Here is a 13,540-nt window from a genome sequence, read left to right on the forward strand (position 1 = left end):
TACTATAACATGTAGATGTGCACCTCATATTTTGGTTTCAATTGGCCGCCCCAAACGTGTATAAATATATTTATAAATATAGCCACTCTGTTACCCGGCTCAGTGATCTCAGTTTCTTTACTCTTATATATTTGTAAATTGTTTATTTTTTGCTTTAAAAATGATTGAATTATGTTGTTTTTATCTTCTGGTTAAGGGTTTTATGCCTTTAGTAAATCTGTATGCAATATTTTTAGAATTATCAACAATTTTAAAATTGTTTAAATGCCGCTAAGCCTAATTTGATGGCGGCCATTACTCGTGTTTACATTTGAAACAGCTGAGTAGCGGATTTGTTGCCAATCTAGAGAAAGTTAGCTTCGCAACAACAAAGATAACGCCTTCATTTATTATTTAAATCATGCGTAATCCTTTCTGGAATTTTTTCGAGGAAATAAGCATTTAAGATTTAGTTCGTAATTTTTAATACAGATATTTTGAGTTTTTATGTATTTTTGCCTTGTCGCGAAGTGAAAACTGAATTAATTGAATGAAAATACTCAATTGTCTGTGAAAAACTGTTTCTCTTTTGTTTTGTTTGCTTAATTTCTTTTATACATAGTTGTAGCTTTATTATAGTATTTGAATAGAACATGTGGCAATGATTAGATAATTCTTTAAATGATATAAATTTTGTGCATTCTGAGTTATAATATGAACGAAATATAATACAGTTAAGTAAACCTAGCGCCAGAGCGTTGCTATGGTAAACAAAGTGAATTTTAAAGAATGCATATATTCTATCGTAGTTTATGTGCTGTCGGTGAAGTAGATTTAATTCAATCTAAAAAGTTTAAATGAAATGCAAGAAAAAATGCGTATAATTTAATATTCCGTACAAGGAAGTCGTAGTGTACACATCAGTTTTTTTTTTTTATATATATATATACTTTTTATAGTAATTTCTAAGCAAATCACAGTAATCTTTTATGCTTTCCTAAACTTAGTAAGTTTAGTCTAGTTTTTTTATTTATTTATTTTATTTTTATTTTACAGCTTTTCATCCATCTCCAAGCCAATTTAAACATAAAATTTGTGATATGAAACCAGATTCAACACCATGTGGTTACCAGTGTTACCTTCATTTGGTAAGTGTTAAAATTTTGTTTTGAACGATTAAATCCAAAATTCTGGCTCATGACTTTGATTTACATTTATGCTTGAATTTTAATTAAAATGATTCTTATTTTGCAGTTTTATTCTCCCCAGATTTTATTTTTAACAGAAGATTAAAGAGTTTAAAGGATTTGTGCATGAGTACAGATAATAAAATAATATTTTATAATAAATTTTAATAAAGTAATTTTGAATACACTCATGTCCATAAATTTAGGATAATGCAAAATCAGGCAAAGGAAGAGTTAGAAGCAAAACCTATTTACAAAAAACCAATATTACATGATGGGTACGATTTTTAATACATTGTATGTCTCCCAGACGATGCAATACAGTCCGCACAACGCCTAGGCATGCTGAGTATCAAATTATCGATCTGATCTTGGAGGACATTACACCATTCAAAAAGCAATGCTCTCCGAAGTTCCGGTAGACTTGTAGGAGGAGGTTGACGGGCTGCAACTCATCGGCCAAGCATGTCTCACACGTGCTCCACTGGATTCATGTCCGGTGAGAATGCTGGCCAGTCCATACGGGTGATATCCTCCGATTGCAGGCATTCATTTACGATGTTTGCACGGTGAAGACGGGAGTTATCATCCATAAAAACAAATTGTGCGCCCATGGCGCCCCGAAACATAGGTACATGTTGTTCCAGAATGACGTCCCAATAGATTTGGCTTGTCATGATTCCAATTTGAACATGCAGGTCAGTTCTGGAACCCAGAATAATTCCACCCCAAACGAGCACTCCTGCACCACCGTAACGGTGTCGTTCAATGATGTTTTCTTGGTGGTAACGGGTACCTGGAGCTCTCCATATGAAAGTCCGGCAAGAATCAGACCTGCAAACTAAACCTGGACTTGTCGGGAAACATCACACAAGCCCACTGTTGTGGTGTCCACAATGCATGCTCTCTACCCCAGGCTAACCGCAGGCGACAGTGAGCTGCAGTAAGTGGAACGCATCTGACAGGTCTACGAGCATATAGACCAATCTGCCCTAAGCGTCTGTACACGGTCTGCCTTGAAATTTTCGTACCAGTGGCTGAAGAGAGCTGACGAGACAGGTCTGAGGCTGTGCTCCGCCTGTTCCTTTTGGCAGTAACTGCCAAATATCAGTCCTCATTCGGCGTTGTAACTCTGGGTCGACCTGTGCTGTAACATCTACTCACATTACCATGATCTTGGAATCATTGCCAAAGCCTGGAGATGACATTCTGGGCAATTCCAAGTTCGTCTGATACTTCCAGTTGGGTACGCCCACATTCCCGACGGCCGATAATTCTACCACGTAAAAAATCATCCAAATGCGTCCTTTGTGTCATAACTATTTGGTTATTGCACTGAAATGCTTATAAAGCGCCTGCGAACAATTTTACTTCTTTGCGAGTATTCCTTATATATCATTCTCTTACACTCTCGACATTGTGACATACCATCGGTGTCATCTGGTTACTTCCTGAAATTTGCATATGATTCTTGAAGATGTGTGTAGTGATTTTACAGGTGATATATTTATTTTAGAGTTCGGGTTCCGTGTGACTCCGAATTATCCTTAATTTATGAACATGAGTGTATATTAATTTTTGTTTGTTTATTACAGAGATTGAATTAATTAATTACGAATATTTGGCAATAATCTTATTAACTCAAATTAGGCCTGCTTGCTTAAAGATAATTCCAAAGTATGTTCAAAGACTTCAGAAAAAGGGATGTGTAATTTATAAACTTAAAACATTTCTTTGAGTTTCTTTTTTAATAGAATCTAGGGTTATTGCTTGATGAGATTAGTACAAAATATGTTTCCCTGTCTGTTTTTGTTTAAAGATCACACTGTTGTTCAACATGTATGTTATTTCAAAGCCATACAATCTTCCTACTGTATTAGCTTATATTTTTTGGGAGGGATGTCTAAAATTCTTAAATGCAAGTAGATATGCTTAATAAAAGTTCATGAAGTCATTTTTGATAAAATGGGCAGGGATCTCCAATCAGTAAATTCATTTTAATTATCTGTGAATTTTATCAAATTGCCTGCATTAATTCACACCATCTACGAATTTTAAACATAAATGCATGGAACATTTAATTTTAATAATCAAAGCATATCGAATAATTTAGTAATTATAATTTTTTCTCTAGGAGATGCAGAAAAAATTTAGATTGTAATTTTTATAGAACCTTCTCCCCCAAAAGTATTAAGTTTGTTTTCATAAAATTATGTACTTTATTTTAGCGCCTTTAAAGGATTGATATTGTTTTTAGAAAATTATGAATTTGTAACTCAGTCTTAAACTTAAAAAACTTTTTAATAGCAAGCATATGTCCATGACTAGTAGGAGACTGGAAAAAAAAAATGAATAGAAATAAAAAAATGGTGTGCATCAAATGTGCATTAAATAAAGGAAATCTATGAAAAAATATGACTATGAAAATGTGAGTAAAGTTTTGTATATTTGGTTTAACAGAGTTCAGGAACAAAAGTGTGCCTATATCAGGGCCTATTTTACAGCAGAATGCATTGCATTTTTGTATTTATTTCAATGAAGGGGGCCCAGATTTCATTATAGGTGTCTGTTGACTCAACCAACGGAAGAAATACTGTGATATTCATCAGTTTTGTTTATGGTAAAAAACTATCATCAAATTTTGAAAAAATGGAGGCATTTAAGGAAACATTTCAGAAATTAATTGAAATTGTGTACCTAATGATGATTAGATATTTGACTATGATATATGAGATATTAATTACAAAAAGTTACCTAATAAGTCTTGCATCCAGACTAGAAGTGGCAGCTTCTGGCTATAAGTGTAATAAGGAAAGGCTGTCAATTTCAATGTGAAGTAATGCTACAACAAACCTCAAAATGCACATTGTAATGATTGGAAAGTACCAAAATGCTAGAGCCTTTAAAATAATTTTTAAAATAACTCCTCTTGTAAAAACTGGAGTCAGAAAATCACATGGATGAGCAATAAAACTTTCAAAGACTGGTTCTTTTAACCCTTTGACTGCTAACAGGACATACATGTCCCACTAAAGGTTAAAAAATTACTGCTGAGTTAAAAAGTACTTAGAATGTACTGAATATTGGGGTCATCTTCCAGTAGATTGAAAATCAAGATACTACTGTGCTTGTTATACACAAATGAACACAGAAAAAAGAACAAATATGAGTTGTCCTATATGTAATGTTGGGTTATACTCTGTAAAGAATGCTATACTCTGTACTATACAATGTAAATCTGTTTATGTAATTCATATAATATTCTGTTTATATAATACATATAATTAAGTTTTCCAGAATAATAGGTGCACTCATAGTAAGTTGATTGTTACGTGTGGGACATATGTATCCCACCATTAACAACGGCTGGGACAAATGTGTCCAAGCCTTTGGCTTGAAAACCGTTTGTCAAAAAAAAAAAAAAAAAAGCTAAATTTACTTTATTTATGACATATATTGTTCACATGGGCAGAAACGGGGTAATTTTTTCTTTCAGCAAAAAAGATTTTTTAAAGAAATAATGCACCCAGAAAAGCTGTTTTGTTGCTATATAATGCTTCAATATACCCTGATGTAGAGGAGCTGGAAACAATAAAAAAGGACTATTGCTGGAAGCAACTGTCTAAAGTGATTAAAGAAATTGAAGGACATTAGTGTAAAGGATTTGTCTTATTGGCGTGCATAGGTCTGGGCTGATGTAAGGGCTACAATTGCTAAAACATTTGCCTAGCTGGTAGCTATCTTGAAAGTATGAAAAATGGAAAGATCTTAAACAAAAGTCTTAAACACCCTCAACAAGACACAAGCTTATAAATGCCCTTTTTAAAAAAAATTTTTTCTGGAGTCCAAAAGTAATGATACGGACGTTCTGACATCGTCACTTTTTCGAAGCTTTTTAACATCTCGCAGGTGGCTATCTATGGCCCAAAACAGGTAATGGTCTGATTGGGCGATGCCCGGGGAATAGGTTGGCAGAGGTAAAACTTCCTAATCCAGTGTTTTGATGACCTCTTTGGTCGCTTCTGCCATATGAGGTCTGGTATTATCGTGGAAGAAGAGAATTCCTCTACTGTTGACCAGTGCTGGCTGTTTCTGGTGCAGTGCAGCTGAAACTCTTCACAATTGTGATGAGTAGCTTAAACTCTTCGCAATTCTGATGAGTTATGGTTTTTCCACTTTCTAAATATTCATAATTCTATTGCTGGTTCACAAAACACACAGCATTTACCTTCTTTTGGTGAATGTCTGGTTTAGCAGTGAGACCGAACCAGAGGTCAACCAATGATATTTCATCTTCAGGATATCATACATGATCCATTTTTGTCAAGTGTCAGGATATGTCCGGGAACGAAGCATTATTATGACATGACAGCAACGACAAAAGATGTTCAACCGTTAGAGCTTTTTTTACTCAGACAGGACATTAGGAACCCAATTGTTTAGTTTCCATGTCATCCCAAAGTTATGAAGATGTGATGGAATGGTTTCTTCATATACTCCAAACCTATATGCAAGCTCCTGGCAGGTTTTGTGAGGATTCTGCTTGATTTCCTCCTCCAGCTTGACTTTGATGCATGACTAACTCCAGCTTGCACGGATGACCAATGCAAGGCTTGTCTTCAAGGCAGTTCATCTCCGTAAGATAATAAGCTGAACTACTTTTGGGCAGTCTCACTAATGTCACTTCAAGCACAAAGTACTATTCTTCTAGCAGCTTTGTTTCCTAATTTGTACTCTTAAAGCAAAATAGGCCTCAAAATGTCCTTTTCCAACAACAAGTTTTTTGAAGATTGTGCTTCCTACAAAACCTATAGCGAAACACGTGATCCACTGTACAACTCTCTACTGAATAGAGTTTGAAAGGAATGTAAACATATGAAGTAATCGGAATCAATATGACAACACTAAAGCACCAAAAGTAACTGTTCTCAAAAACTGCATGAACTTTCTTTGTTACCTTATGCTTTTAGTGTAACATATCTCTAACTTCAAAGAGTTCTGTGACTTAAGTTCATTTTATCAGTTAATTTTTCCTGTTTTGTTTAATTGTAAAAATATGATTATTAGACTCATAATGTGTAAAATTATAGCAAAGTTTGACGTTTAATAGGCCTTTTTCTTAAAACGTCTCTATTATCTGATATTTTTGCTTATTCTGTGTTATGTCTACCTGTTTGTGGCGGATAAATAAGATGATTGTATTTTAGGTATTTAATAACCAAAGTCAATATTTTATAAATTTAAATTCGTGTTGTTGTGTTTTATAGGATCTCGTTCAAGAAAAACTTCGTGAAAAGCAACGGGAAGAAAAAGAACTCAACGAGCGACTTAAAATGATGAAGCAGACGTCTGTAGACAGTGGTAATGATGCTAGCAGTGAAGACAGTAATGATAGTCTGAGAAGTTCTCGGAAGAGAGTAATTCCTGAAAGAGAGAACAATGAAGGTTGTACTTTACCTTTCCACTTATTGCTATATGTTTTAAACTTTCAGTTTTTTGTGATTATTTACTTAATTATTGTCATCTTTTATTAAAATTAAATTTTTTCTTGTTTGTTTCATTAAATAGAATAATTTTCCTTTAACCATTTTATTATTTCTAGAGCCCATTTTTATCTAAATATGCCCTTTTCATGGAATTGTTCATTCAGACTTGCTGAAGTAATATCTGTGTTACAAAATTTTATTATTATTTTACTTATTTCTCCATGGCATTCTACACAGCATTATGATAGTACTGGGCTGTCAATGTAGATCTAATGGTTACAGAATTGCTTTAATGGGATAAAAGTAATAATTTTACATTGATGCGAATTTTTGCAAAGAATTCCACATATTTTATAGAATTTTCTTAGATTTTTTCTGATATCAAATACTTAAAAAATTTTAACATTATCTTGATTATTTTTCACATTTATATAACAGTAACAGTTTTATATATTAATTAATATATTTCAGTCATATAAATAAATGTATTTATGTGAATATTTAAATGTGAAAATAATAAAGAACTTATAATGAAAATTTTGTTAAAATGTGCACCAAAAATATATTATGAAGCACATATACTCCTGAACTCAAACCAAAATTTGAACCTTGAATTTGAGAATTTCAGCTTTTAATCATAAACAGGTTGTATCCAACTTTTGATGAAAAAATTAAGCATAATTGTTTGAAAATTACTGATGTGGGTCTTGCCAGGCACTCAAAAATGTCTGTGAAGGCATGTTATATGCTTAATCACAATACCTTTTAGCTGTATTCTTATTGAAAGATGAAAACAAATTGGTATGTGAATTTCATCCAAAGGAAACTGGTGTGAAATAATTTCAGAAACATGAAAAATTAAGGATGGAACACTTGAATCCCACAAATTTTGCAGATGTGTTGAGATTCAAAAACTCAGAGCTTTGTTCTTTTTCAGTATTTCAAAATTTTCAGTTTTAAGCTAAAAACTGAAACTGTAAATTATTAACATCCAGTAGAAGTATTCATTTAAAAAGTGGGCAGTGATTTTTCCATTTTCATGTAACCTGGATCCACCATATATGAATACCATGCTTTTAATTTTATGAATAAAATTTAGTATTCTATATTTAGTATTTGTTTATTTTAATTCTTGAAACATTTCTCTTCACTGCCCTTTACACTTTCTTTCATTTAAAACCATTCTGGAAAAAATTTTAAAATTTGAATAACTATTCAGTTATTTTTTGTCAAATTACTAAATTGAGAAAATGAAAATGAAGAATCACATGTTTACCGTATTTGCCCGTCATGTAAGACACACTTTTTTGTCTGAAAAACAGGGTACGTCTTATATGCCGATACTCAGTTTTTTATTATATTCATTTCTGGAAATTTCTGCTATTTTTGAATGGATCAAAGCGCTTTATGGGATGCTCTAAAAACAGAGATAGTGGTTAAATCATTTAAGAAGTGTGGCATTAGTAATGCACTGGATGGCACAGAGAACAATTTGTTGTATGAGAACTCAGATGCTAATTTAGAAGTAATTTCAAGTGACTCTTCATTTAGCTCTGGAGATGAGTGTCTGGGTTTTCACAAAGAAGATTAAAAAGGTGTTCTATTCCAGATAGATTGGGTATTTGCAGAAAGTATTACTTTGTATTTGTATTCATTTATATTTAAAATACTGTAAATTCATTATAATGATCAGTTATAAAGTTTTATGCTTCAAAAATGTTATAAACAAGGGGGTGCATACACTGGCAAATACAGTAGGTACTAGGTACTTCATCTGACTTTCATTTTAATAAACATACATATAATTTTAAAAACTATATTTTTAAATTTATCTTTTATTAAACACATATTAGAAATTTGGCTTTAGTTAAGAAAATGTTAAATAAACAAAAATCCCCTCTCACCATTTCTTTTGAAATATTTAAGGAAATTTAGTATTCACACTAACTCTTGAAAAAAATTCTTACGTAAACTATATAAAATCACCACCTATTGCATATCAGTACTTACAAACAGTACTGATTCTTAATCAATTTCTAAATATGAAAACTTTTTACTAGACAATAGTGTATTTTAAACAGCCAATATGTTTATGTAGATTATTACTCACCAAACACCCCACCATTTAAATGGAAATCCTAATTTGATGTACAATAGGTGCTGAATAATGTGATCACATTTGTCCAAGAGTAATGTTAATGGAAAATTGTTATGTTGGTGTTTTTATGATCACATGTGTGCAGTGCAATTATATTATGAACAGAAAGGTGTAACGTGGTCAGTGTGAAATTTCATGTTAAAACTGGACTAAACGGCCACAGAAGCATTAAAGATGTATTGCCAAGTTTACAGCGAAGGAACCTCGAGTCATATGCAGTGCTTCTAGTAGCACAGGCATTTCAAAGGTGGAAGAATGCTCCTTGAAGGTCCATGAACATCACTTCCTAAAATGTGAAATGAATCTGAGAACTTGTGTGTGGGGGTTGTCAGAGGATTATAAGTAACACTGCAAACGTTATTGATGTGTCATATGGATCTGTGCAGAGAATCCTATCATTGGAGTTGAACATGGCAGGTTACTACCAGGTTTTTCCCTGGCTACTGACCACAGAATTAAAATATTATGCACTTGCTTCTGCAAAATTACTTAGAAGTTAAATTCCAACAGTGGCAGGAACCCTGGAACCTGTGCAATACTGCACAAGGTGATTGTTTCAAATATGATATTGAAACTTAGGTAAGTAATGTACTTTTTTTAATCAAGAGAGCTAGTCAGAAAACATTTCATTCTAATACACCCATGTAACAATCTTGATAATATTTTTAGAATTTGAAAATGTCAATTTAAGGAATAACTGGCATAAAGCTTATTAATTATGTACTAGTCACTTGTGTTACTATTTCATATATATCTTAACCTTTTTGTTGTCGGTGTTAGTATAATTTCTCTGACACAAAATTGTTAATGCAATTGTGGACTGCAACTTTTTTTGTAAAATTGGTAGTGTAAATGTTTCCAGATATTTGCAAATTTTTCATATGATTGTTGAAGATAAAAGTAGCAAACCTTGTTTATCTTTTATTCATAAGTCTGGCAGTGCAAGTTAAATCTCCAAAATAAAATTTGTTGTTTCATCATGTATCCATTAACAATAGAAAGGCATATTTATGAATAAATAACATTTATTCAGTTCTGACTAAAATATTGAGAAGTGACTGATACATTAAAGATATATATATATATATACAAGCACACAAGTGAGAGTAATAGTAATGAAGAATAGAGAAAAAGGAAAAAAGGATCATGGAATATCGTTCCTGGGCATGGTCGGTGTTCATTTAGCGCTGCAACAGTTACTAGAAGTGAGTTACAGGAGATATTTTTCAAAATGCTTGATTAATTTACAACATTTGCCTTGTTAATATCCCCCCCCCATGGTAAAACCACCATCCTATCCTAATTTCCTTTTAGACCTTCTTTAAAACTTCAGAGTTGCCACCCAACTAACTCGTAGGCAGATCACATTATTTTTCCAGTGAAATTTGTTCAGAAATTTTTAATAGTAGATAAATTTGGAAAGTTATAAAGTTTTTGTTCTCCTGTGCTTTGTACAGTCAAAAGTCGTTAATTCGGATACCCATAACCCGGAATGATCTATAATCCGGACCTCAAAGCTACAAACTTTCTGCGCATGCGTCGCGTTGATGCATGCGCGTAAGACCTTTACCTCTGCGAATTTGCACATGCGCAAAATACGTTTACGAATACGCGTTTAATGTATAATGGACAGGATAAGCTAAGCTAAAATTATCTAATTATCTATTTCAGTTAATGTTGCAGGTTGCGTTGTTCCTTAATCTTCGAATTGGATCCGGATTATTATTTTTTGCAGACTGTTAGAGCAATTTTATAAAAGTAAGCTTGAACTTTCGATTATGTCAAATAGAATTTTTGATATATATTTACTAATATGTAAAGGATATACAAAGCGAAAGTATCTTTCGGAGTCCATTAAACAAAAAGTGGAATTGCTGCAAAAAATGGATAAAGGTATATCCTTTGTTTATCTAAACTTTAACGTTTGTTTATCTAAACTTTGTTTATATTTAACGCTGTGGTGGCGTGCAATGAATTGGAAGTTGATCTGTCAGCACTATCCTTATCTTAAGGGCAGATGTTTTTATTTTATTTGGCTTATAATTGCTTACTCAATGTAGTATTTCATCTCGTCTTTGATCTGATTTAAATCAAATGCCTCGTCATTATAATTCGCTTTCGAGCGAAGAAAGTGACAGAGGTTATTGAAAACGAAAAAATTTCGATTGACAAATTAGTCGGTATTCTCGACACAGCAATTGTAAGACTGGAACAGCGGAACTTTGTAACTGAACAAGAAATTATGTCTGTTTATAGAATTAAAGAGAATGTATTATCACATAAAAAATGAAGCAACTTAAACAACTTGCATTGAAAGAAATAAAGTAAACAAATAAATATTCAGCTTTTTTTTTTTTGTAAATTTTAATACCCTGTAGATCATAATTGTTCTTTATTTCGTAAATTATGGTTTCATATTTTTAATTTTATAATTTCTGCATGCCATTTTACCAGATTTAAACTGATGATCTATAATCCGGAAAAATCGATAATCCGGAATCGCCGAAGTCCCGACGAGTCCGGATTAACGACTTTTGACTGTATATCATTTTTATTATTAGTGTTGTACATGCATTTTTTTCCAGATAGCTTCTTTACATTAAAAGATTCTGTACTGTATGGCTTGCAGGAAAAATGTCTTGATTAGTATGCATTGAATGTTTAGGGTATATACTATGAAAAGTTATTTTATTTTATTCTGGCAAAGCATATGAGGGTACCTGCCTAAGCGGAGGGATGCCTTTGCAGAGAACGTTTTAGGGAAACTGGCTTGCATTCATGTTATACATGTGGGAAACCACAAAAATGCCAGTGCAGCCAGCTGGTTTTATGGGATTCAAACCCCAGTTGATCTACTAGTTTTACTGCTTGGCTACTGGTGGGCCTTTGTTATGGGAAGACCTTGCTTCATGAAGCTAATTAAACTATGATTATATTTATTTTTAAATTTATACTTCATTATGAGTATCCATTACTCATTTTCACTGTTCTGCAATCCAATGATCACATACAGTGATCATTTAGGATCATTGTACGTGTGTATTTCCTTGAAAATTGCTTCAAAAGTTAAAATTGTATCCCTTGTATGAATATTTTTCTGATTAATATTTGTTCTTTAGGAAATTTTAATGTTGTCAACCACACCATCTCTAGCAAGCTCAATCTAAAAGATTTAGAGACAACTTGGACTGGTGCTGAGCAATCCTTATTTAGAGTTTTGTGGAAAGTGTTTGTGGGTAATTATTGTGCAATAGCACAAATGTTAACTGCAAAGACTTGTGCTCAGGTAATTGTTTTGTGTATTTTATGTTATTATCAATAAAATCTAATAATATTCTCTCAACTAAAATTCTGTATGAGATCATTTCTTTTTGTTGAAAAAGGGCAAGTTTTTCTGCTTATTTTTAATTCAAATTAAAAATATAATTTCCTAGTAATAAGCAGCTAATTCAGAACATACAAAATGACAGCCCAGAAATAAATTCCATTGATAGCATTAATATGAAAACCTATTCAAACTGAAAATATCAAAGAAAAGAACAAAATTACGAAGCTTCTCAGAAATCAAATTGCAGACTCGTTTAGTAGCATTAGTTCAGATTTTTTAGATTCTGAGTGTGATGTAGAAGAGGACTAAATCTCCTGAAACATTTACTTCAACAACAAAAAAAAAAAAAAAAAAAAAAAAAAAAAAAAAAAAAAAAGAATGGTACCAAAAGAGTAAATATCAGTGGAATTGTTGTGCCTTCCATTAAAATCTTGTGACCATTTAAGATTGGATTGATGTACATCATAAACACTTTGCAATGCAGGAGATACTCCTGAAACCAGAGAAATAAGCTGAGCTTCAGAAATTTTCATTTACTAGGAAAGGCAATTTTGTAGGTAAGTGAGTGAAAGTGTAGGTCTCTACACTTCAGTTAATTATTCCTTTAATTTGATTCTTTTAACTACAAACTTAATTTGATGTCTCCATTGGCATTAGCACCTAGGAGAAGTGTTAAGTGATCTTTCACAACTTTAAATCCTGGTGTACGTTTTTCTTCACAGGATAGAAATATATGTTTTGGCATTCTTTTTCAAAATAGGTCCATTTCATCAACATTAAAACTAATTCTGGAAAATAGTTTCATTGTTCAATTATTGTTCTTAATGTTGCTGGGAATTCAGCTGCCGCTTTTATGTCTCCACTTGCTTTTTCTCCTGTTATCTGTATGTTATGAAGATTATTTTGATGTTTAATTCTATTAAACCATATTTGACTTGCATTGAAAGTTTCAGATTTTCCCCTGTTTCAATCTGATTGTGATTAAAAATTATTCTCGTTTTTTCCATTATAATACGAGGCTTGATTAAAAAAAAAAAAAGAGAGAGAGAGAGAGACTGGTCCTATAAATCATTGTACTTACAGAATCAGTTCTCCGTGACATTATCACCTTCAAAGTAGTCCCCTTCAGTATCCACACACTTCTGCATTTGGTGCTGCCATTGCTGGTAATAGTTCTGGACTGAGTTTTTTGTTCTGGAGATTCTCCGTTTTTGCCTGAACCTCTTCAACTGAGGTAAAATGGCTTCTCTTTAAGCAAGATTTAACTTTAGTAAACAAAAAAAAAAAAAAAAGGCCTTTTTTACCCTAATTTTTTCATGAAGTCTTTTTAGTACTTCAGTGTAGTAGTGCTGATTAACAGTCTGACCACCAGAAACCCACTCAATCATTACAATTCCATTAA

General features: G+C 32.5%; 1 protein-coding gene across 2 annotated transcripts in view; it reads left to right on the forward strand.

Moving 5' to 3' along the window:
• E(z) (histone-lysine N-methyltransferase E(z)) overlaps positions 1-13,540 on the forward strand; it is a 106,391-nt gene that overhangs the window by 55,255 nt on the left and 37,596 nt on the right. For both annotated transcript variants that reach the window (XM_035351013.1, XM_035351014.2), the window contains exons 9-11: positions 1,036-1,127; positions 6,434-6,611; positions 11,930-12,096. In XM_035351013.1, the coding sequence (XP_035206904.1) occupies positions 1,036-1,127; positions 6,434-6,611; positions 11,930-12,096 (437 nt within the window). The remainder of the gene's footprint in view (positions 1-1,035; positions 1,128-6,433; positions 6,612-11,929; positions 12,097-13,540) is intronic.

This window comes from Stegodyphus dumicola, chromosome 4 (assembly GCF_044657685.1).
Source record: "Stegodyphus dumicola isolate Sdum_Otavi_A_Nest chromosome 4, ASM4465768v1".
Classification (NCBI taxonomy): Eukaryota; Metazoa; Arthropoda; class Arachnida; order Araneae; family Eresidae; genus Stegodyphus; species Stegodyphus dumicola.